The sequence below is a fragment of the Trachinotus anak genome, unplaced genomic scaffold (genome assembly GCF_046630095.1).
Source record: "Trachinotus anak isolate AG129_WGS33_773 ecotype Australia unplaced genomic scaffold, CSIRO_AGI_Tana_v1 ptg000013l, whole genome shotgun sequence".
Classification (NCBI taxonomy): domain Eukaryota; kingdom Metazoa; phylum Chordata; class Actinopteri; order Carangiformes; family Carangidae; genus Trachinotus; species Trachinotus anak.
In genome coordinates, this window is record NW_027273864.1 from 8,806,447 (window position 1) to 8,831,673 (window position 25,227).

General features: G+C 40.3%; 1 protein-coding gene across 1 annotated transcript in view; it reads left to right on the plus strand.

The window, feature by feature from the left end:
* The window catches only part of suclg2 (succinate-CoA ligase GDP-forming subunit beta), a 90,772-nt gene that overhangs the window by 5,143 nt on the left and 60,402 nt on the right, over nt 1-25,227 (plus strand). Inside the window, exon 2 of the mRNA XM_071493678.1 lies at nt 16,041-16,182. Coding sequence (XP_071349779.1) covers nt 16,041-16,182 — 142 coding nt within the window. The remainder of the gene's footprint in view (nt 1-16,040; nt 16,183-25,227) is intronic.

The window sequence follows — 25,227 nt, forward strand, 5'->3', positions numbered from 1 at the left end:
TGAGAAATATGGGTCCATTATTTATTTTGGTGACTATGGAGCGAAAGAATTGGTGATAATATTTGATCACGTTCATTTCTTCAACTGCGGTGAATAGACTCAGACCTGCTGCTAGTCTTCGAAAGGGGTGGGGAAGTGGCGAACCCCAAGTGACGCAGATACGGGAAATTATTCTAAGTGTGTGCTAATTAATCTGAATAACTTTACATACATATCCGTTTAAATGGAGTCACATGCACAAGTCATGACGCTTTTGTTAAACCAAATTGCAAATAGGCCTTAGGTTTTACCAGTAATACATCCCTACCATCCTTGCCATTGCTTTTCATCCAAATCTACGGAGTCAGTGCCAAAGCTGAGGACAAACAGAGGATCTTCTGCCATCAGCACTCAAGTACTTAATTAATCAAAGGAGAGCAGGCTAGATAGCTCTCTGAATTAACCCCCCTAATGCTTCATGAGACATGTTCCTGCTACATGGCTGGCTTTAAGTGGAAAAATGCCTGAGATTCACACTGGCCTGTTTATGCTGAAAATCCACATCAGCTCTGCTTCTTTGCCTCTTCCATTTTGTTTAGTGTGTGTCACCTCTATCACAGTTTACTACACAGTGCTTGTCTAATTACAAGACAGTCTGTATTTATGAGTTGCAACTAAGTAGCGAACTGCCACCTCATTAGCAGAAAAACAGTCAACTGCAATCAGTATGGCAATGATTTTGATAGGCGCTCTGAGTACTGCTCTGTCTGATTCAGCCAGTGCTCATGGAAGTGGACACTATAAAGTTCCCCTTTAAATTCTTCCCGGATGGTTAGCTAAATGGATGGAGTTCATAACCTGAATGGGAACAAATCAATTACATAGAATTGGTGAACTGGCAATCTGTTAATTTCTTAAACATTTGATAATGCCCCTTGAGGAGCATTCTGGTTAATTAACTCTGCAGTCATTTGTTGTCACTAATTAGGCAGTGTCATTTCAAAGGGCTTAGGGTTTAGCCATGACAAGTAATGAGGATTTTAACCTCACCAGACATCTGGGGATACCGCTTCATAATAGGAGATATTAAGTGCCTCTAGAAACTCCAGTTGTCCCCTGGCTGTGGTTAGCAGGTTAGAACAAAGTGCACAGCTTTGTACAGGCAAGATTTAGGGATTTTGTTTGGGCAGGAATAAAATGTGTCTTTTCAAGGACCCAATTCTGCAGAACTGTACACCACGATGTGGTAAAAAATGTGGAAAAAATAAATGTGATTTTGGGGAATTATATGTAATGTTTAAATATTTTTTAATGTCCCAGCTCCACTGTCAGATTAAATGTTCCCATTAAGGTTCCTTTTCACAAAAAACTGCTTTCATTCTGAAGGTTTATTTCCTGAATTCCACCAGACTAAGATTCTGCATCCATGCTAGCAGCTAAATGCAAATGTCTGCTTGCTAGAATTCTCAAAGTGACAATGCTAACATGTTTAGGTTGTTAGCATGCTAACATTTGGTCACAGACCAAAATATTGGTTATATTAGAAATTTGCCCTGATGATTGCAGATCTCATGAAAAAATTCATCCAATAGTAGTGGACAGACAGACGGACCACGACACACAGCAACAGACTGACATGGCCATCCACAGAGCCATGTCACTCGTGGTTAAAAACAGACGGAATCGTCTTCACTGTCCTCACAGGCTTTTACTGTGAAAACCATCTACAACAAGTTTATTAAAAGATCTGCTTTGCCCTCTTGTTTGCCTGCTGCATTATTTTTCTGTGATTCTCATCTCCCCTTTTTTTTTTATGGCATTTCAGGAAAAAAATCAATGAAAACAGGTCATCTCAGATTTTGATAGGCAGGGAATACCTTGTGGTTACTAGAATGACAGTCAGTGGGACGACTCAGAGTCCTAAAACAATCTCAGAGACCCTTTTGAAACAGCCCTGAAGTTTCTCGTTTTTAATGGAGTGTCATGACAGCCACGTTAATGCAGATTTGCAATGTCCTGCTTAAAATTGTTACTTAACCTCAGTAGTGTTGAAATCAAAATCTTCTTTTAATGGAGCTACGCTATGTTAAGTATTAGCCTAGGTGTGAGTGGGATTGTGTCTTGTTCTCAAGTTATATTCTGAATCACTACCATTCTTCACCGCCTTAATGCATCTCTTCATGGTGCATTTAAAAGCTTTATCTATATTTAGAGTTTAGAAACGGCTTGAATAAAACACCATATGGTAAGAAGCTTTTTTATTGACTTCTGAAAGGTGGTGAGTAATGAAGGCTCTGGTTCGGACGTTCTATAGAGTATCGATTTGCATGAGTCTTCCACGTCATCAGTCAGAGCAGTCTTTTCAACGTGTCTGCTGCTGTTCTTCATCTAACAGTGCGCTGGCTACCTGGGGCTGTCAGGCTTTACTCGAAACTCAAACATGTTCAAACGTAGGGAAAAAATTAAATATTCAAACTGCAACAACCTGTTTGAATTTAAAATCTAACAGTCTATAAACGCATCTGAGTGATTCAAGTGGTTTGCTTTGTGCAACAGAGGGTAGCAATGCACCAGTTGCAATTTTCTTGGCTGATTCCAATTTTCTTTCTAAAAACTATAATTGACAGCGCTGGTTGTTTGTCTCTATATGTCAGCCCTGTCATAGGCTGGCGACCTGTCCAGGGTGTACCCCGCCCTCACCCAGTATCAGCTGGGATTGGCTCCAGCCCCTCCACGACCTGAGGGATAAGCGGTATAGCTAATGGAAGGATGGATAATTGATAGCTACGTGACTGCTTTCTGGTTACAACTCTTCACTTTTTGGACTGCTCACCAACGATGGATGATTATTAATATTGATGCTATTATCCAAGGCACAGCAGCGGTGGTGCGGACACATGCATGTGAGCCGTGGCAGGGTGATGGTGTTTTAAGTGTCTAATTAAGTTTGTTGTTCTGAGTGTTTTTGAGGTTGTTCCTCCACTGCTTATTTTACATCTGTGCTGTTGCGCGCGTGATGTGAACCATTGCGTGGCGCATGAATGTAAATGTGACCAGCATAGAATCAGAAATGAGAGACTGATTGGCTGGTCACTGATCATAACCAAGTCCAGTTGCCTTTGATTCAACTTTTCTCAGATAACCATGACCTGAATGAATGAGAGTCTTCACAGACATCCAGTGGAACGTGCTCTTAAAATTCAGCTTGACCTATTCCTGCCTATCAGTAAACTAAGCTAATAAATAAAAATGAAGGAGGACATTAGCAAGCAAAGCTGCACTGATCGGATAATTTCAACACTGAAGCATCTCTGTCATGATCACATATGAGGGTATCTGGATTGCGTACAAATTAGTTTGACCGAATTATGTGCCAGTTCAGATTCTTTCGAACTTGATTTTTTTGAAAAACCGACAGCACAACTTGGTACCAGGGGTTCTCATACTGGTCAGTAAGTTAAACAAAGAAAACACAGCCTGAAAAAGCACAGCAGGTCAGCAGGAGTTCCAAATATGTGGTACACCCTACAGTACAAGTCTTTATGGGAAAAAGTTTACTCATAAATAGTTGAAACAACACTAGGTTGATAAAAAAACGAAACAAAAAAAACCCCCAAATATTGTACAGCGCTGTGTGGTGGTTAGCTCTCAACCCTGTGTAGAGTCTGCATGTTCTCCCCGTGCCTTTATGGATTTCCTCTGAGAGCAGTCCAGTGGCTTGCAGGTTAGCTTAATTGGTGACTATGACCAAAGGTGTAAGTGTGAGCATGAATGGTTGTCAGCCCTGTGATAAACTGGCAGCCTGTCCAGGGTGTATGTCTCCTCTCACCTAGTGTCAGCTGGGATTGGCTCCAGCCCTCCAGTGACCCTTGAAAGTATAAGTGAGTATAGCTAATCCAAAATTAAACAGAAAAGGAAACATAGATACGGTTTTATACGTTTGTATTAGTTTGTACATATGCCGGCAGGAAATAATGCTTGCTAATTAACACTGTTATCTTAGATTAATCTACACTCTGTTATTATTATTGTTATTATTATTATCAATTAGTGGTATAATTGTTTGGTCTGTAAAATACCCATCACAAGTTGCCAGAGCTCATGGTGACATCTTCACCGGTCTGACAACCAGTCCAACACCCAAAGACACTCAGTGTTACTATTAAAGAAAACTAAGAAAAAAACATATAATACTCACTTTTATTGCTTAATAATTTGAGTAATTTTTATCAGTATTGTTTGCAGATTAAGTTTTTCAGTTGATAAATCAGCTAAGCATTTCAGCTCTACATGTAGGTGTTTGTGATATTGTATCCAGCCCCTGTTTTTACATTGCATAATACAGGTGAAATTAACATTTTAATAATTTCAAAGGTTTAATTTAATATTAAAATCTTCCACAGAATGCACAATCACTTGATGAGTGATAAAATTAATCTTTGCAGTTAACTACTTGTCATCTACTGCGTAATGATCAGATGTATTCATAATTAGTTATTGAACATAACCATAGCACCACACCAGCATGTGTGAATTTTGTGCTGTTACTAAAAGATAGCCTGGGCTGGATTGTTAAAGCCACACTGCCAACGTCCTTAGTTAGATAAATAGCCTGTGTTCAGAGATGATGTTCCCTTAGTGTTACAACTGCCAGGGCAGAATCACATCTTCACTCACTATTTGCTGGATCCTGTCTGGTTTCACTGCCATTCAAGAAACAAATGCGTTTTTTAACCTGTGATGTCAACCCTTTGAGTTTTTGAGTGACAGATTGACGAGCAGCGCAGCATCGACTGGCTGCTGTTTATGGGCCTGATCAAAGGTGATTGCCTGCTTTGTAACCTTCCCCTGTAAATTAAGGCTTATGGCTCTAATAAATTTCCAAGGGAGCCAGAGCCACTCTGTCAGATGGTGACTTTTTGACATTGTTCCACTCTCTCTTAGTGATAAAGACAACTGCTTTAAATTAGCCCTGGGATATTGACTCCTTAAGTTTAACAGAAGGGCAAACGACAGAGTAGTGGCATGTCTTGAAATGACTTTGGAAAGTGCCAAGATCAGACATCCTCGATGTGATGACACTTCTCATAACAAGTGTGGTTTGACATTGTGCATGCTGCTCTCAACCAAACATGAGACTGCACAATTTTGTGCCTCTTAGGAGGAGTCCTGATGTTGCATGATGCTGTGCTGAATACCATATGGACCAGCCAAAGAAGTGTTGTCGGAGTATCGTTGACTATACGAAGATTTTGTCCTTCAATGCCACTCGTGGATTAGTACAGCTGAGACAGGGACTTGGCAACCTGATACAGCTGCTGCCATAGCACTGTCTGTCCTCTCTGTGCCTTTGTGTGCGGGTAAAGCTACTCTGGGTGCTCTGTGAGGAGTCTGGCCGTATGGTGACATAGTTTATTCAGCACATTTCAATGTTCCAACTATTCCTTTGTTCTTTTTTTAACTTGCCTGTGTAAACACAATTTAGAAACTAAAAATGTCTCCATGAGTTGTTGTCTTTAGGATTGTTTACCAACTTTTATAGATTTTGCATTTATCTTAACATTATTGCGCTTCATAGTTTGCGGTCAAATTGTGTTTACATGTTGCATCATTTTTAATGCTGAATTTTGTTAAACCTTTTTACAGAAGGACGCTGCATACGGAACCCTGTAAACCTTTGGTAACTGGCTAATTTTCAAAAAATGTTTGAAAATTGCAAAGGCTCTACTTCTTGGGCAAGCTTTATCCAGTCTTCACTGAAATTGGCAGATATAAGGAAGTAGAAGATAAATTCAGACCAAAAGTTATCATATGTTTCAGGACAGAGTAATTTAAAAATAATAATTTTACGATTATTCTGGTATGTAGCACAATTGTGATACAAATCATGATTTCAGTTGGAATGATGATTTTTGCATCTCTGTTTCACTGAAAACAACATAAAAATGATGATGTGATTTTTGTTGGATCTTGTACCAAACAAGCATCTTCACTTATGTCTCAAGTAGGTCTATATGCTTTGTAGGCTGGAGCATCTCTCTAACACTACGATGCTTCATTTATGGTCTGTTGTGACACATTTTACCTTAATCATAAAATTGCAGCTGCGACTTGAATAGTACACTTTGTCATACTGCGATTTTGATAACATTTCCATTACTTGTTCAGCCGTAACACAGATTTTTTTAATTTTAAAAAGCAGTGGTCAGCGGCCCAGTAGTCAATAGGTCTGGGTGAGTACCACGTGAGCCTAAGACGCTCTTAGCAGGCAGTCACTGGTTCGACTCCCGACAGGCCCGACTCTTTCCTGGATGTCATTCCCCTCTCTCTACCCCCTTTCTTGTCAGTTTCCACTGTTCAATAATAAAGGCACAAAGAGCCCCCCCCCCAAAAAAAAGAAAAAAAAGCAGTGGTCCATCACAGCCAAATGAGAGGGCAAGAAGCAATTTAGCCTTTTTTAAAAAATGTATTTGCTTAATTTGTTACAACCTTGCAGTGACTGGAATCTGTTGAATTTCTGTATTATTTAGTTGTGAAGGTCTTTGTAACTTATAATACAATACGTTTTGAGCTAATTACAGCACATTTATACTGTATGATTTGGTGATCTTAATTTAATTTTAAGACATTTATCAAATAGAAATCCATCAAGAGAAAAACATGTTGCACAGCTCCTCTTCAGTACACCATGCTTTATTAAATGTTGCCTCTGGTTTACCGGAAATAACCTCAGACAACCTCAGACAACAGCCTGTTCAATTTTGATGTACTTGAAACCTCACACTGATTCTGCACCACACTGCGTGAGCATTCCCAAAGTTAGAAACTTTGATCAAAACATTAATCAAAAGCACCAGGATCTGACTGAGAGTGGGACTTTTGTTTTTGGCTTAAAACAAAAAGCCCTTTTTTTAAGAAAGAAAAAAAAGTCACTATCCACCTCTGCTCAAGTGTATTGCCGTGACATTTTGTGATCACTCACTGAATGTCAAAACTCTTGCTGCAAGCCTGCTGAAAGCAAAATTCTTCCACGGCATAAGTGCTTCCTCAGTATGACTTAAGCGTCATTCTCCTCTTTCATGTTTTTGCTCAAAAGTGAATGCAGTTGTAAGGGTGTAAAACATAATTGAGGCTATTATTAGAGTGGTGTTACGTTAACACCCTCAGCATGGATTTAGCAATGGCATACTTTAAGCCAAGTAAATTAATGTGGCCCCGACCTAAGGGAAAAGCCAGGTACTCGTTTTATTAAGAGCGTGCCGATGAGGATTTTTTGGAAGCAGTATTGGATGACAATGATCACGGATCCTAGGATCTATTTGAAGCCTTCTGTTTATCATGTAGCGATTTTTATTTAACTAATCCTAATAAAATTGTATCAAGTGTTAACCCGCTCAGGTCTAAGCCGTCTTTTCCTATTTTAGAAACTACCTCTGCAGTTTTGACAGTGAGACTTAGCTGTGTCCTAAGCCTAGTTACTGAAGTGAAACCTTACATTTCCAATTTCCACCTTGCAGTTATTTTATTTTTTGTTTTCAATGAGAAATCCTGTCTATTTTGATTTGCAGAATGAATGAGACCTGTTCCCTCAATGTCTTTTTTCCTCCTCTCCATCTCCATATATATATATATATATATATATATATATATATATATAGAATATTGCTGTTTATCATCGTCACCACTCTCTCTTGCCACTGCGTCCCACTTCTCTTCACTTGGATACATTCATAAGAAAGATCTTGAGTGCTTTTGTGTGTAGGAGTTTGCTGTGAATACTTTATCGCATCTAGGACCCATGTCAGAACACACAACTTTGTTTTTGCCATAGTGTCTCTCCACCATTGTGCACAGTGCATCCCATGTGTGTCTATTCTCGTCGTCTTTTTGTGTGTGTATTAAGAATAAGTGGAGCAGTAGTTAGATAGAAAGAATGGCTAGGGTTGTCTCTAGAGTGCTGCTGATGATAATTACTGTAGAGAGAGTGTCTCAGGGGACTGGAGGCCAGCTGCTTGCTTGCCTGCCTTGCTGCCACACTGCCATCCGCCACTTAATGCATTCTTCCAGGGCAGACATGTTGCACTTGGATTATTCCTCTCCTGTCAAGACCTCAGCAGTATCATGATTTGACTGTCTGACAGCATCAAGCAGGACTAGGAGTGAAACCGCAATTGTATTCATCATAAATCTACGTTGATTATGAAAACGTGTTTTGTACAGGAGGGATCTCTGCATGATATCTCTGTTTTTAAAGTGGCAAATTGATCTGTACTATAATTCTGTGAGTTGCGCAGTTGGGGGAGCAACTGGGTATGGAAGTATTAAAACTTTTCTTTTAGTGTTGTCCTGTTCCACTTCTCATGTTCGTCACCGCTGAAACACACAAATAAAGTGCACTTATAAAGGGCTTTTCTAGTCTTATTGACTACTCAATGTGCTTTACAGTACATGCCTTTCACTTACCACATCCATACACACACTCATACAATGATGAAACTCTTCAGGATCTTGCCGAAGGACATGCGGAGGAGGAGTCGAGGATCGAACCACTGACCTTCTAGTTAGTGGAAGAAGAATAATACTACTGGTTTATGTTTTTTCAGTTTTATTTTATTTCATCTTCGCTTCTGTGAGGGTCAGTTTACGATGGCAACTGGCTGTGATTACTATGGTATGCAAGAGCCTCAGCTACTATGCTGTCGGGGTGAAGCCAGTCAGATGCACAAATCAGAGCTAATCAGAGTGGCTGGTTAAACTCATAACACACTCAAAAGTTTGAGTGTGTTATCTGGTTTCTACAAAGTGTAATCTTTAGCTTCAGATCACCATTAGTTGTGCATGAACCAGACTTTTAGGCTCTGTGACTAGGTGTTTCTTACCAAAATGCCCAGTGGGAGTCAGAGTTGGCTTCTCTCCTCACGTCAGAGAAAGCTGACAACAATTAAAGGGAGAGAGACGGGGAAGACGTTCAACAAGGGCTCCAGCTAGAATCCAACTGAGAATATAGTTATCATAGTATTTAGTGTGTGTCTCGACCACAAACCAACCACAGCGCCCCAGAATGAAAGATTTTCTAACGCAGTTATTTATCTTTTTTACTGATGAATTTAATGATCACTTTATTTTGTCTATTAGAACAGAATTTTTACTTCCATAACCATGGATTCCTGAAATATCTCCTCACACTTTGCATCTTTGTAGGAAATCTGTAACATCTCAGTACTTTTAATGATATTTTAAGGAAGAATTCTTTTAATTAGAGAAGCAGTGTGTTGCATTGTCTGATGGGTTCAGATCTATTTTTATAAATAATGAGAATATCTCTTCCAGAATATGTTGGCAGGTAAAGCAACAGGTTGCCTCCTTTTTTGTTACTCATTGTTTACCTCTGAACGGTGTCGAACCAGATGTGCCTACATGCTGGTTGTATTACAGCATTGCTTGACTTTACCATGACAGATTTCACAAACAGCTGTGGTAATATCAAGCCTCACTTCATCTTTTTAATTAGGATTTCCAGTAGTCATGAATACCTGCGGATGTCAAAAAGTCTTTGTAGAGCAGTAGGAGGGCAGTAAACAATACAAAAAAAGAGCTGCTGTTGTGATTCACTGCTCATTAATAACTGAGTTCCTGGCATCAAGTTGATATCAGAGCATAATGAAGAAATACTCACATGAGAAAAGGTGATTCACATATAGGTGGAGTTCAAAAGGTTCACTAATGCAGCTAATCATGTAAATAATGGAAGTCAGCTCAAGAAACAAAAAATGTTTCAACGTCATCCTTTCTTACCAGTCAACAGTTACAGTGTTTACCACAAAAAAATTACATTGACAATAAGTTGTTGATTTATCATTTATGAGTTTTGAATGAATGAGTTTATCACTAGTGAATTATTGTTATCATTATTTATACTCTGGTATGACCTGCAGGTGCCATTTAATGCACTTTGAAGTTTGTCCAAAAAAAAAAAAAAACACAATTACATGCCTCAAATATGGTGACTATAAATATTGATTCTGAATTTATCATGCTTTATTAAAAATCATCAAGTAAAAAAATTGTAATTTGTTTCTGATGAGATTTCTCTCCTGCATCCACATTGCAGTGTACACCTGCCAGCCTAGTGTGGCAGTGCGGTTTGCTTTCGTTAGTTAGTCAGGTAGCTCACTTGTCACCTAGGTGGAAAATTGTCTTCAGCTTCAGTACTCAAGCTACAAATTGAAAAACAAGAAGTTTGGAAATATGAAAAATGTAACAACATTGAATCATAGCAATATTAAGAAACTAATTATAAATAAAGAATTCATTGTAAAATATGGAGGGCTATGGTTAAAATGAATTTCAGTGATATTAGGATTACTAATTACTAATTAAGTACTTAATGAATTACCAAGTCTCATACATGTTTTTGGTGGCTTGTCATTGCTTGTAGAGCCTTCCTAAGAGTACATTTTTTGTCTGTACAAAGAGTGGGTAAGATTACTACACACAATCTGAACATCATATTTCTGCTGCTAATAGTGTTTTCATATCAGTGCAGTTAGGTACTAATGTTAAACTTGTTCAAAGTGATAAATGAGATGAAGACAACACACAAAAGCTGTGTGAAGAGTGCCATTTAAATAAAGTTTATAATTACCAATATATTATTGTTAATATCATCATTGTGTTATTAGTACAGCACTGGATGACTGGTGCCATGCAGGCTACATATAACTCTACAGTGGCTTCAGAAAGTGTGGCTTCTTCTTTGCATGAATGAAATTTAAGAATGAGAATGGGTTCTGAATACTTAATGATACATTTCTGTAGATTTTAGTCCATAAGTTTTATATTAATCTGCAAAGATTTCTAAACACATTTTCACTTTGTTGTCATGGGTTACTGAGTATGGATGGATGGGCAAAAATGTCATTTTCATCCATTTCAGTCCATACAGATTATCTCTGTGTCTGCTCCATACTAAAAAGTGCCTTGGGTTCCTTTCCATTCTCTGGTGTTTTGCCCAAAGGTAACTGTCAGTGCCTGGAGGGACACCTCCAGCCACACTTGACTTCTCCAGTAAGCAGCAGCTGTTATTTTGGGAAGTCTGCATTCTTCCTTTCCACCCTTATCCCCACTCCTCCTTTATACGAGAGACAGAGGAGCCATTTCAACTGAGGTCTTATAATGTATTTGTATTAGATTAAGGTTAGCAGAAGATTCACAAGGGTTTTAACTCTTTCTCCACAAAGGTGTGTCCTTATTTTAGCAGGAACTGAGATTTGAGATTATAGGCTTCCTGTCTTTTTTGACCATTTGACTTCAGGTCACATTATTGTCAACCTCCAGTGGTTTCAGAAGACTCTCTCCTGTCTATCCACGCTTTTCATATGAGTATGTGTATTGCAACAATGTTCCTTTAGTCATTGTTTGCTCTATTCTCAATCTTATCAGCACCTCCCTGTATTGACAAACATGGTTTCACTTCTACATGAAATGCATCTTTTGTCATGTGATGTACCTAATTCACCAAACTGTTATAACCAAACCGTTTTGAAATTTCTATTTTAACTCAGTTATCAGATCACATAAATATTTCCAAGCATTGCTATGAATAATTGTTGGATAGAATTAGTCATGCTGGAGACTACAGCCGGCAGGGGGATTTATGCTTCTATTGTTATCTTGAACCTCCCAGTTTCTCTAAGAGTGAAGCCAAAAGTGACAGGAATGTGTTGTCACTGATGGATTGTTGTCTCCAACACTAAGTTGTTTGAATTTCACATGCAAAAGCTTGGAGCATTAGAGCTGAGATTGACTTTGCAGAGCGGTATTGCTGATATAGCCGCCATTGTGGCCGTATTAAGCTTCAAATGTTTTCCACACTTTGCCAACATCTGATCGTAGTGCAAACCTGACCATATTTTGATGTTTCGTGCAAGTTAATATGTCTCAGTGTGATCTGATGATACTTCTGTTGAAAAGATATGTAACCTGGTCCTGTGACAAGACTCTCATGTGCCATTTTCTTAAGTCAAATGTAGATGAAAAAATGGACTGACGGCTGGAGATAGACATGCACCCTGGCAGCTCTGCTGATCCTCCCAAGGTGAACCGTTTGAATGGCAAGAGAAGTGGACGTGTTAAGAGAAGAGGCCCCGCAGGTACCTGACAGCAGTCAAATGAGTCCACAAAACAGAGGAAGCCTGTTCTGCAGCTTGGCTTGTTAAGGGTGTGTGGATGGGTTCCGCTAAAATGAACACGTAGGAATAAGCGACAGGTAGAGAAAGAGTAAATGTTTGAAGTCTTTCGCCCCAGCCAAGTTTCGCTCCGAGACAGGCAGACAGATATGGACAGATCCATTTTGTCCAAATTCATTTGAGTTTTTTCTCAGTTCTTTTTGCAATTTTTCCTCCATTTGTTTTTTAAAATTTATTCTTTTGTTATTCATGTTGCATTTTAGATCTTTATGCTGTTCATACATTGCCCTGCCTTTGAACCCAGACTGCTCTGACACATCATCAGTATTGACTGCTGTAGAGCGCTACTATGGAGGATAGGCGGGAAAGCATAGCACCACGTGTGCACATACAAACCACAATAACTGAAACATATTGTATCATAGATGAGACGGCAGAGGTGACCCTCAGATGCCCCTCATTACTGTATTCAGTTATGCGAGAGAAGAGGCCAATATGGATCAACATGTACTATTCTCCTAGAAAACAACCCATTTTGGCTCTAATGAAGTCTGCTGACAGGCTCTCATGAGAGTTGGAGTGGAGAAAGCATGCTAATACAGTGTGTTGTGGCACAGAGAGGGTTGGTTTTGGCATGGATTGTGAATTGGTTTAGTTTTCAGTTGAGGGCCATTGACGGTTGTGCTTAGCTTTAGATTTAAAAAAAAGGTTTGACTTGGCTGTTCCCTATTAGAGCGACCACTTCAATCTCATTAGCCTTTAATCATGAATAACCACCAAGGGTTAGTGGGGGTTACATTATAATCCCTCCATCATATAACGGTAGGGAGCGGCTGAACAAACACAGCCCCTGCACTTCTTTCCCCCTCCTGAATGACGGAGTGACTGATGACTTTAAAAGGTGTAGAGTAGTCACTCCCCATGCACCACTGAATCAAATCGTAGCCTAAAAGCACGCACACAGTTTTTTTTGTTGTTTTTTTTGTCTGTACTACTGTATTAGGAGTTTTCTACAAATGTTTGATTTGCTTGATCAGCCCCTTTTATCTTTCTTGCTCCTGAATTCATCCTTCATTAGTCTTTCATCATCTATACAGTGGTTTTAGAATGTGACATGTTGGTACACACACAGACATATGATTATGTGTTTCATGTGCACACATGCACATACTTTTCAGGTAATCTCGTTGTATCTGAATATCTCGATATGAAATATTATTGCAAATGCAACTTTGTGATTTTTAATAGAACAACCAAAACAAAAAACAACACACATTTTGGAGCTTAGTTCTGGTGTTTATGTAATATGTTGGAGCAAAATACTTAATGTAAACAACAACTATTGTCAGGGATGGTCACCCTGAGAGTCCAAGCATCTTAAGACCTTTCCTCTTTAGCTCCCTTCTACACGAAGCTGTTTGCAGTGCAGCTACCAGCACCAGCATGAAACCTGTTGACTCCTGTTGACTCATTTCTGGAACAAATGCTGCTTGCTAACAAAAACTGATCTACTCACCTGTCACAGTTTGACAGCCTTGTTGTTTATACTCACACTCGCACTTCTATTACTAACTAAACTAAGGCTTTTGTAGAAGAGGTAAGCATGCTAAATCTACAACTACAAGTTGGAGGTTTAGTATTGGTGAAGTGGAATTGCCTTTTACCTTTTTTGCTTTTGAGAGTTTTTTTAATGGCCTTTTTAACATGACCATACAACACAAACATCATGAAAAACCAAGAGAGAACACCATACAATCAAAAAAGAATCATCAACAACAAAGAGGGGGTTGCAAAGACAGTTTATGCTCCCTCCAGTTTAAAATAATAAGTCTTTTAGTAGATAAGCAGCCCAGTGTGCAGAGGCGGTCAACCTGTCTCCCCATCTGTTATCATGTTGAACAAAAACCTGTATGTCCACATACATTCAAATTTGTTCTCAAGTCACCAACTTGGTGGTCTCTCTGTGTTTTGTTTAAGCAGCTCAACATATTTGCGAGGTCCTGCCAGCAATCAGTGACTGAAGAGAGAGATGGATGGATGGAGTGATGAGTTTTGCAACGGAACATTTCAGGTCTTGCGCTGAGTGATAGTAACTATAGTAACAGCACGAGAACACTTGCTCCTTTGTAGTCACTAGTCAGCGCTCAGTTCAGTTTGTCATTTGCTAAACAATAGTTTAAAATAAGTAAATGAAAAATATCCTTTCGGCCCAGTACTGGAGCTGCATGAGCCATTGTGATTGAAAGAAGTAGCTACTATTACTTCTTTACTGGCTCAGTCGGTCTCTCCCTGCAGCCTGCACTCTCATCATCAGTTGTGTCTGAGTGGAGGCCTCTCGTTGGCGCTCCCTCTCCTCCAGCCTCTTCCTCTCTCTCCACACTTGATGTTTTTTTTTTTTTTTTTTAATTATCAGCTATAGACTGCTTCATCTTTGGAACATGGCAACAGCTAAATTCATCATCAGTGTGCATGTGCAGGTAGGGAGAGACCGGCTAGAGCCAGTGAGGAAAAAAAAAAAAAAAAAAGTACAGGTGCACCAAAACAAAGTCTAATGATCATCATGCACTCACACATATGCCACCACGTTCAGTTTTAACTTGCACACTCTCAAAAAATGGTTGCATATGCGACCATTTTGGTCGCAGTCTGGAGCCCTGTGTTTGGGTGCAATAATTCCACTTACGACTCCCATCATTTTTGTCAGGTAGTTTAAAAGGACCCAGATTCAATTTCAAGGTGTGGTGCGCTGCTTGATTCTATTGCCATATTTTAGTTGTGTCCGTCCCCACAGTAATGTATTTTTCCTACTGTTGTGCATAGAACCAACCTGGAGCAGCTGGCTACTTCTTTTAAAAACTAGTGATGACTGTTAAGAGAAGAATATTGACTGTGCAGACTGGAGCACAGCTGGTGTGATGGAGCATTTGATTTTGCTGCATTGATGTAGTATTGACAGTGTATTGCTAGGAATATTTTGATGGTATATAATATGGTGACATATGCCAACACCATACTATACAGTGACATCTTAACAGTATCACAAGATACCATTATCTTCTACATTATAATATGCACATGCCCCTTATGTTGATGCAGGTGTCCTCGGATCACTAATGCCCTGTGTAGCTGTAGCACATGTAACAGCTTAGGTCAGTTTAACTTGACTTAGCAACAGAATGCAGTGCAATTCTGATCTTATTATCATGTTAGTTTTATCCTCACTGTGTGAAGAAGTACACACTCTGAACCATCATTTACATGCTGAACCATAATTTACCTCGCAATCCTTGTTTTCACTTTACTTTATTGGCCTTTCTCTTCTTAACGACTCCCTGAAGATCTTTCCTGTGAAAACATTTGCATGCGTGCACACACAGCCAGTGCACATGCTAGTGTGGGCAGGTGCAGAGGGAGTCTAACTCCAACACAGCCTCTGTCTCTCCGTCACATTAAAAAGTCATTTTTTTTTAATAGCAACAACAGCTGGAGCTGACAGGGCCTGTGTGTGCTGATGGAGCAAACAGCTTCTGAGCTGTCCTGCAGCTCAGGCCAGGCTGCCTGCCTCATTACAGGAAAAGGGAAGACAGCTGAAGATGGTAGGAAGGGGGATACAAGGAGGAGCGAAGAGGAGAAAGGAAGTAGCCTGTGCACTCAGGCAGGTGTTAGACATGTTTTGGTGTTGTATGATGTGAAACACCTTAGCAGAGAGCACGCAGACTCGGGGAGATGTTGAGCTGGAGAGGAAAAAGTTGTGATCATTAGGAATGATGGAACTCTCAAAATGGGTATCTTATAGCAACGTGTTAACTCTCTTTTACTTAAAAGTCAGACTCACTCATTCTGCCTCCCTCCTTCCATTCCCTTCCTTCTCAGTGCACCTGGTTGAGTCCCAGGAGATGGCTGAACCTGCAAGAGTACCAGAGCAAGAAGCTGATGCAAGAGAGTGGCGTTGCTGTCCAGCGCTTCTATGTGGCCGACACGGCTTCTGAAGCCCTGGAGGCTGCAAAGAGACTCAGTGAGTAGAACACACACACACACACAATCATCCAGTTCACCTTCCTCTGCAGAGACAGGAGCAGCCTTCCTTAATAGGAGTTTTCTTCAATCAATAAGTCAAGGTATCAATGCTAAAAACAAACTTCTCATTGATACATTACGCTGCAGAATATTTACTTTGAGGATTCTTTATTTCCTTTGTCCTCTTTTAATCCTTTATTTAGCACAGCTAGCCAGACTTCTGAAACAACAGTGTTTAATGTTGTTTTAACCCTAACAGCCACGGCCAACATGACCTTTTCAAACTATTTTGAAGTGACATGAGTAGTGATCTGACTTCTTTGATGACATCGCAATAAGAAGAAATGGCCTCATCATTTTGTGGTGTACTGATTAGCCTAATAATTGAACTACATGCAACAGACTCTTTGCTTTAGCATCAAATGAGGCTTGTCGAAATACATAGGAAGTCATTTGTACCTTAAACAAGTATTTTCATTTTGTAGAGGTACACATAAGCTAATTTACTTTAGTGCTGATGATTTAGATCTTAATTTTGTAGACTGTGATTTGGATGTAATTACTGCTTGTACTTGTTCAGCTCCGCGCCGTGAAACCTTAACAGTCCTATTTGTGCAGCATTGCTCTTTGGCCCTGCCACAGGATGTGCAGATGGCTGTGGTTAATCAGGACTGAAGTTTTATCAAGTTTAATCGCATCTTTATGTGTTTGCTTATGTGTGATGAGCCTGTGTTTGTTGAGCTTAGTGGTTGTGCCTACTCAGTTTTTCATCATGGCACTCATCCGCGCTAATTTGTTTCACAACCTCTCGTGTTCAGTTTCTCACGTTTTTTTGTTTTTTTGTTTTTTTGTTTTTTTGTTTTTTTGCTTTTGTTTTTCCTTTTTTTTTGTTGTAATTTATTTATTTTAAATCCTTGGTTACAATTGGGGTTTTTGCCCCCAGACAGACGCTCAGAGCCATCTAAGGAAGTGAGTGGAACTCTAATTTTATTCTTGTAGCACAAATCTTCACAAATGCATTTTACTTGCATGAGCAAAGATGATTTAACACACATTTGTATGCACCCACACATTGCCTTCTCTTCCATCCCCTACCTTCCCTGTTCTACTCTCTTCCCACACACCAAACTGCCCGACACATGCAGTGTATATTTCCACCCTCAGATTTATATTTTATTCAGTGTCCTCTCCAACTACAGCAGCGGCTTTCTGATAGTGGATCCAGGTTGGTTGTCAGCCAGTGAGATTCGACTCTCACTTCTGCCTTTGGGCTCAAGCGCCTGGGGCGCTGCATTCAGTGGCCCTGGTTATGATGCGGTAAAAGATAAACTGAATAGGAGGAAGAGGTTATATATTTTCATGACAGTACCTATATTGCTTGGTAGGGGAAGAAATGGAGAGACAGAAAACTCGGGACAGATGAGTTAGAAGTGAATAGACAGCTTAATAAAACCCTGGCTAAACTCAGGGGTTGATTTACTTACAACTCAGGATTGTCAGCGTTTTTTTAAATGCTATCAAGTCAGATAACATTTGTACGTAGTTAAGACAACATGGTGCTGCATTGAAGTTTTGTACTGGCAACAGAAAGGTGGCTCTGCAAAAAATTGCATATGTGAGTTACTGTAATATGTATTCCAGGTCATTTCAGTGTTGAACTGCAGAATATGTGCAGAGGGAAAAGATGGCTGAAAGTGATTTATCATTGCAGATTGTCCACTGCAGTAGGGGTAATTGCATGACTGCAGTTATGAAATATTTTTATTGGTCTCCTCAACCAATATTTCAAGCCCAGTAGCGGAGAAGTTCCATTTTCTTTTGCACTTCATTGCTTTCCATAAATGGACAAGACACGTGTTAAAAAGCCAAGCATCCAGTCTTAATTAGAAGCAATGCATTCAAGTTAACTCAACTGTGGCCGTGACCACTTATATCATGAGTGTTAGTAAATTCCCAACTAAATTGAAAACATGTGCCAACGCGCATTGTTGCAGCTCCGACGGTAATTTGTGCTTGGTTTAGTAAATCAACCCCTCTGTTCCCACAGCGTAATTCACAGCTGCTTTGTTTTCTTATCTCCATTTATGCACTAAGCTTTGGTCAGCGTCCATGAACATGTGTGTATATTTCTCACACATTTTGTATCCTGTGACTGTTGCTGGCTCACTAAAGCATGCATGAGAGCATCTCCTGGCACTTCATTTCATCAGATGCGCAGTGTATCTGTGTATGGCTCACTCTTGGGTTACGTTAGGTCATACATGAATGGGAAAAAGAGTGAGAGAAAGAGGGAGATCAGTAACCTCTTTAGTTAAGATCTGTTGAGCTGAAATGCAAACTGAGGCTGCCAAGCGCTGACTCCCAGGGGGAGGTAGGGTGTGAAGCCAGCTCTGGATGGAGCTCGGTTTCATGGCTTCCCACTGGAGAGGACACGGGTTACAGCTGTGTGCAGGGGATGCGGATGGCTGGGGTATCTGAAGTGACCAGGAGCAAATGGATTTCTGCTTGGTGCTGATATCCTGCTGTGAGCTCCTGGTTCTCTGCATACTCAACAGAGTGAGCCAGTCAAGCGTGGAAGTGCAGTCACAGATGAATGACATGCGCAGGGTAAGTTTGCCCATAGAAGCACGCCAGCACATAGACACTCACACACACACATGCACACCAACCAAGTACTCTCTTCTCCGCTACACTCACTTAACCATGAAGTGGTTAAGTTGACAGTTCAATTGCAGCTATGCTATATAGAAACTCCTCTCTCTCTTCTCATGTACTGCAGAGTGGTCCACCTCTCCTAAAGTGGACACGGATTGATTTGTTCTATTACTGCTGAGGACAAATAGCTTAATATCTTTCTCCTTCTCTATCAAAACATAAAAGTAAAATATCCGACATGGACCATTGATTCTCTGTAACTTGAATGACAACTCTTAGGGGAGAGTTTACATTGTGGCAGATGGGTGACTCACAACCAGCTAATGGCTCATGGAGAATAGGCTTTGATTTCTGTGGCCCCATACTGGGTGAGCTGCGCCGGGAGTTATCAGAAAGTCCAAAGTTTCTGTAATGTGTGCTCCGCTGGGACACTGAGAGAATGACACACTAACTCCTGCTGTCTGTCCAAAACCAATGACCCAGAGCCACAAGCCTCATACCCAAGCTTTTAATTCTTGTGTGTGTGTGTGCGTGTGTGTGTGCGTGTGTGTGTGTGTGTGTGTGTGTGTGTGTGTGTGTGTGTGTGTGTGTGTGTGTGTACTTGTATTTGCTACATAGTAAGGACCAAAAAAAGTATTTTACTAACAGAGTGAGGACATTTTGGGAAAGTGAGGACATTTTGGCCGGTCCTCACTTTTTGAGACACCTAAAAATCACATTTTGAGGGTTAAGACTTGGTTTTAGAGTTATGGTTAGAATTAGGTTTAGGTTAAGGTTAGGGTCAGGGTTAGGGTTAGGCACTCAGTTGTGATGGTTAAGGTTAGGGTAAGGAGCTAGGGAATGCATTATGTCAACGAGTGTCCTCACAAAGATAGAAGTACAAGTATGTGCGTGCGTGCGTGCGTGCGTGCGTGTCACAGCCCAAGCAGCTGTACATTTGAAAAACAAACTTGTGGACCTTGAAGTTACATAGCATAAATTTAAATGTTGTGATTCAAAATGTTAAAGATTCTTGTCCTTTTTTGTTGAGTTCTCGCATTTGTGGATCATTGCTGTCTCTCAACAGATTTCAGGCATCCAGGTATCAAATCCTACAGCTACACTGTTCAGGAGTACAAGACGTACAAGTAAATGTCTATCGGGCAGAATCAATAACTGATGGGTGTAATGTGATGCTGCAGTCTTCTATTTCAGTTCTCCCTAAAAATGTTTGTTTTGTGGTTGTGTTTTCATATGTGTATATGCACGCACGCACGCACGCACGCATGTATGTATGTTTTCACAAGGGCCTGGTTAGTATCTAGCAGCCTTGATATATGGGCGACTCCAGTAATGAATATAGATTTCATGTTTGCCTTCAAATATATATACATATACACATACCTGTGCCCTGCTACAGCCAAAAAGAATGTGATTATGCAGTCCACTTTTTGTGTCGCCACCCACTTGACAGATGCATCTGTGGAGCAAATCTTGATGGATTTTCAGTCTGAATTCTAAATCAAAACCACATTTTCCCTCCCCTTCCTTGCTGCGAGAGCCCTTCATGTCTTCCATGCCTCCTTTCCCCCCCAGCAATCATTCATTGACAAAGCAGCAATGGAAGAAAACATCGCTTTGGATTCTTATCTTCACTGCATGGTGAGCCTGTATGATGAATGGGAGCCACATATACTGGTGTATATATACAATTCATATCAGATGAGTTAGGAATATGTTGTCCCTTTTTACTATCGTCATCTTTCTGACTTTATTTTGACAGATTGTGTTGCAATCTGTTTCTTTCTGTTTCTCCTCTCTCTGCCTTGTTTTCAGTTCTTAAAGTTTGCTAATTTCTCCCACTCTTCCCTCACCTAAGTCTACCTCTGCTGTTCTTTCTCACTTCTTTGTGCTTATCACAGCTTCACTGCCAGAATGACAATTAACAGAGGTAGGAATCATTTTAATTTATTTTCACCCAGCTATGAATATTCAGTGTAAACAGAGCAGTTTTTATGCATGGCTGTCAAATCTCATGTGTGCTTATTAGAGGCATAGTGAATTTGATATGTTGGCTTACAGAATAATATGAGCTACCTTGACATTAGCCAACTCTTTGAAGAGGCAAGTGTGTGTGTGGATGTAGGTGTGCAGATTTGTTTGTGGCTTTGTTAGGGTGAGGGAAAGAGAGATCTGTAGGATCCACTCATCTCACAAATGCGGGTTCAATCTGCCATGTATTGCTTTAATACATCAGCATGCTTGAAAGCAGAAATGTTGGCTGAAGTAAACATCAGTTTGAACGCATCGAAAAACATAAAACATTTTATTGGCCATGTTATATATAGTGGTTTATTTTTTCCAGAAAGGAGACACTAGGTTTTGGCTACTGGGGATCTTCAAATGCCCTTAAGTCAAGTGAATGAGGCTCAAACTGTGCCTCAGATGATGTGTAAATGCATGTAGCTCAGGGCCAAGGACACTGTTGTGTGTATCTTAAAGTGTTTTCAGTCTGATCATTTAGTTGTCTGCTCTCTGTGGCAGCTCAGGCCCCCTCTATGCCTCTGGCCTGTGATCTGCAAATTGAGACAGATATCATTGTAAACCATTAGCCTGCATCTCTCCACACAGTGCTGGCTTAAAGTGTATTGTGCTATGTTTGCTTTAGTGTTAATGCCAGTCTTCACAGGGAGACCTTAGCATCATTGGTCATTGGCTTCAGATCCAAAGCATGAGTAAACTCTAGAGAAAATGCCTCTTAAGATAATGAATGATTAAAATGTCTCATGTCGGCCAAGCAGCAGTGTGTGCAGTGTGTTGGTCTAGAATTCTGAGTCATCATGCATGCATGATAATGTCAGTAGACATTTTATGAAAAAATGATATTGGATTCTCACATAAATTCATGCTGCATCATCAAAACCTGCAGGAAAGCATGTGAGGAGTGAAGGCATGCACCAGCAAACCGAGGATGGGTGAGATCATCTGGTGGTATGGGTTTTCCATTGTGCACTGAAGTGCAGAGGAGACTGCCTGCACAGCAACCTCCGCTGGATGGACTCCCAGACTTATCCACTGCATTTCCCCATCACTAACAGTGTGGAGAGACATGGGATACACCAGACACAGAGCCAAGGGCATGCTGGAGGGACCCAGTGGCGTAGAGGGCAAGGGCAGCTGTAACCGTGATAGGGCAGACAGGAAATTCCTGGTCCGTAAAACCCTGCATATTTACGCTTTGGTGTGGAGAGGAAGGAATACCATTATATTCCAATTCCTTTCTTGCTGCAGCTAGAGAAACAAAGTTCATGGCAAGCACTGTACCTGCACTTAAATGTATTGCATTTATAGTTCTCTTTTGACCACTCTAGCGACTGACTAGAAATAAATGGTCGAACACAATGTGTGCAGTGCTTTAAAAGGCAGTTCTGTACACCAGTGCCTTTCTGCATTTGTGAAATACACGTGATAAAAGAGAGATATTTAAAAGTAAGTTCTATGCATAATATGAATAGCATGTTATGGTGAATGTGAGTGCGACTGTTTGCAGATAGAAAACATTGAAGTATAATGTTAAGTTCTCAGTGGTGGTGATAAGTCAGGATAGTTTATTAGTGAGGGTGTGATTTTTTTTTTTTTTTTTTTTTTTTTTCCTTTTTTGCTAGGGATGTCAGTGGTTCCGCTTTCTCTGGCAGGGTGCAGATAAGCATTTACACCTCCGACTGGGCCTGGCGCTGGTGTATGAGATCATCTAGAGAGTACCATATGCTCCTCCACCAACCCAACACACTGCCTAGCCTGCACCATCTGTCACAGAAACGCTCCTCCCCACCATGGGCATCACCACAAGCCGTTCTGAAGACTTCGTTATCCATGTGTGTCGTTTGCATCTCACTCGAGTCCTCCCTCATACTCCCTCTCTCCCCCACAGGCCAGTAGGAACTCTCTGCGATGCTTTCTCAGTTTATAGTGTCGGCTCTGCTTTTGTTTTATTGCACTTTTTCCTTATTAGATTATGTGAGGGGAATTCACTGTCAGTCTGGCAACTGAAGGGACCCACCTGTTTGTTGTGGATGGAGACATTTCTGAGCTCTGATGTCTACCACTATTTCAGGGTAGACTTATTCTGTAATGAACATGTGCTGTAGGGCTGTCACTTTTAGTTTAAAGTGGAACTACAGTTTGAACATGGAAAATAAGTAAATATTTGATCTGCCAAATTCAAGCACAGAAGGTTGCTTTTATTTATTAAATTTTAATGTGTTAATTTTGTTTTTTCATCTTTTTATTTCCTGGTTTCCTTAGTCTTCTATGATAGCAAACCAGATATCTCTGGGTTTGGGGCTGATGGTTATGCAAAACAAGACTTCCACCTTCAAATTCACCCAATAGATTTTTATGACACATTTCACAAATTAACAGAAAAAGTGCTTTAACTTTATTTGACCATAAATAATATAAGTGATTTGTGCTGCACAATTGCTTTGATATATCCTAAGGAGAAATTTTATGAGAGCCTCTCCACATGTATTTGTTAATTTGTGATAAGATGTGTGAACATGTAGAATCACGCATCGAATCGCAAATTAAAAAGAGATTTTCAAGTCCTGTCATGAGCGTTGAGTAGTGACGTGCTACTCTGGCACATTAGCATCACTCATGCTTCAGTTCATCTTTTATGTCATTGTGTCCCAAACACTTGCTCGGTATTAGAGCCATTATCTTGATAATACTGGCCCTAGATTGGATGTTTTATTAGGGCTATTCCGTGCTTCATGGAGCAATGAATTTGTAAGAAGCAATGCAGTGATATTTTTTCCCTCTTGCTTTCCCTCTGTGTGACTTTTCTTCAACTTTTGCCTGGATTTGGGTAATGATGATGTATAAGGCCAAGGTCCTTTGTCATAAAAATGTATTGTGCTCAGCTCTCTGTGTGTGACACCAATCCTGTCTCACCAATGATTAAGAAAATGTTTAGACAAATTAGCGTTTCAGTAGAGTGTAGAATAGGAAAAAGTAAAACCACAGTCTCGCTGTACTCCTTATTGACACATGGGACCTGCTTCCTTTTCAACTAGGGACAGACAAATATATTACTGTCAAACATGGTTAAAACATGGAATGTGGCCAGACTTCTGCTCACTGCGCACCCCCTCCTTTCTCATTCACGCTGTCCCCACTGGAGCCGCCTCGTGCACTTCAACACTTCAAGCGCCTTTTAAGACCACTTTCATCTTCCCCCTTCAGAAAATGAGGCAGAGTCTCTGGTGAAAAGCGCTGACAGTAGCAGTTAGTGCTGAAAAGAGTTGGCTCCATCACGACCCTTTCACTTCTGTTTGTGTCTGAAGTGGTGGGGGATAAGACGACCCTCTTAGAGCTTTTTGTGTTTGTCTGCATATATGTACACCAGCTGGAGCCCATGTCATGTCCTCTTCTTGTTGGGCTACTGTACAGAGGCCACTGAAGCAGCTGCTCATCTATCGAGCCAACCAATCTCACAATGGGTGCTTCAACTTCAAAAGAATATGTGGTCTCAGTCATATGGGATATTGCACTTGTATCATCACCACCATCATACTCTTACTGCCAGCCATTCCATTTTCATCACTGCGGTTACCACTGCCACCTCCACTGTTTCCACTGTAAACACTATGGTAGCCTGGCGGAGCTAGCAGCTTGGAAGTGAAAAAAAAAGAGGGCGGGTTTAATGATGTCCATTTTGAAATAGGTGAGAAGGGAATTTAATCATAAACATGATGCCCAAAGAACCTGGAGAATATTTTATCAGGTTATACTATGCAGGGCAAGATAAATTAACTGGAAATGAGCTTATTTCATAATAAGATTACCCGCAACAGACTGTTTGACGGTTGCAACTTAGAAGACATTAATCAATAATCAATAGACTTGTATATATGTAGCTTAATGCATATTGTATACAGTTAAGTGAATTTTAATTGCACCAGTGGATTCAGGAGTATGGGTATTTTTTAACTTGAATACACTCCTGAAGAACCACCTCCAAAGCAATGTCTTATTGGCCAATTTCTTCTCCAATATTATCTTAATAATCCCATGACTGGGGGTTATGGAGGTCAGGATATTGTTATAGGTCAACAATATGATTCTCTCCATCCATTTTGACAGCTCTGAGATCACAGATGTTCTCACTTGACAAGAGAAGTCAATATACAGCAGTCAGAACGAACCAGCTTAGGATCAAGAAAAAAATTGACTCTAGAACGGTGCCTCTCACTTAACCATTCAAATAAAATGTACAGACCACCTAACTCCCAAAACATCCCCAAACCAATAGGGTTTACTACTTCAATAGTATTGTGGCGAGCTTGTGTGGGAGAATGTCAGCTGGGACAGAGTTTTCATTATCAACTACCAACATCAAGTCATT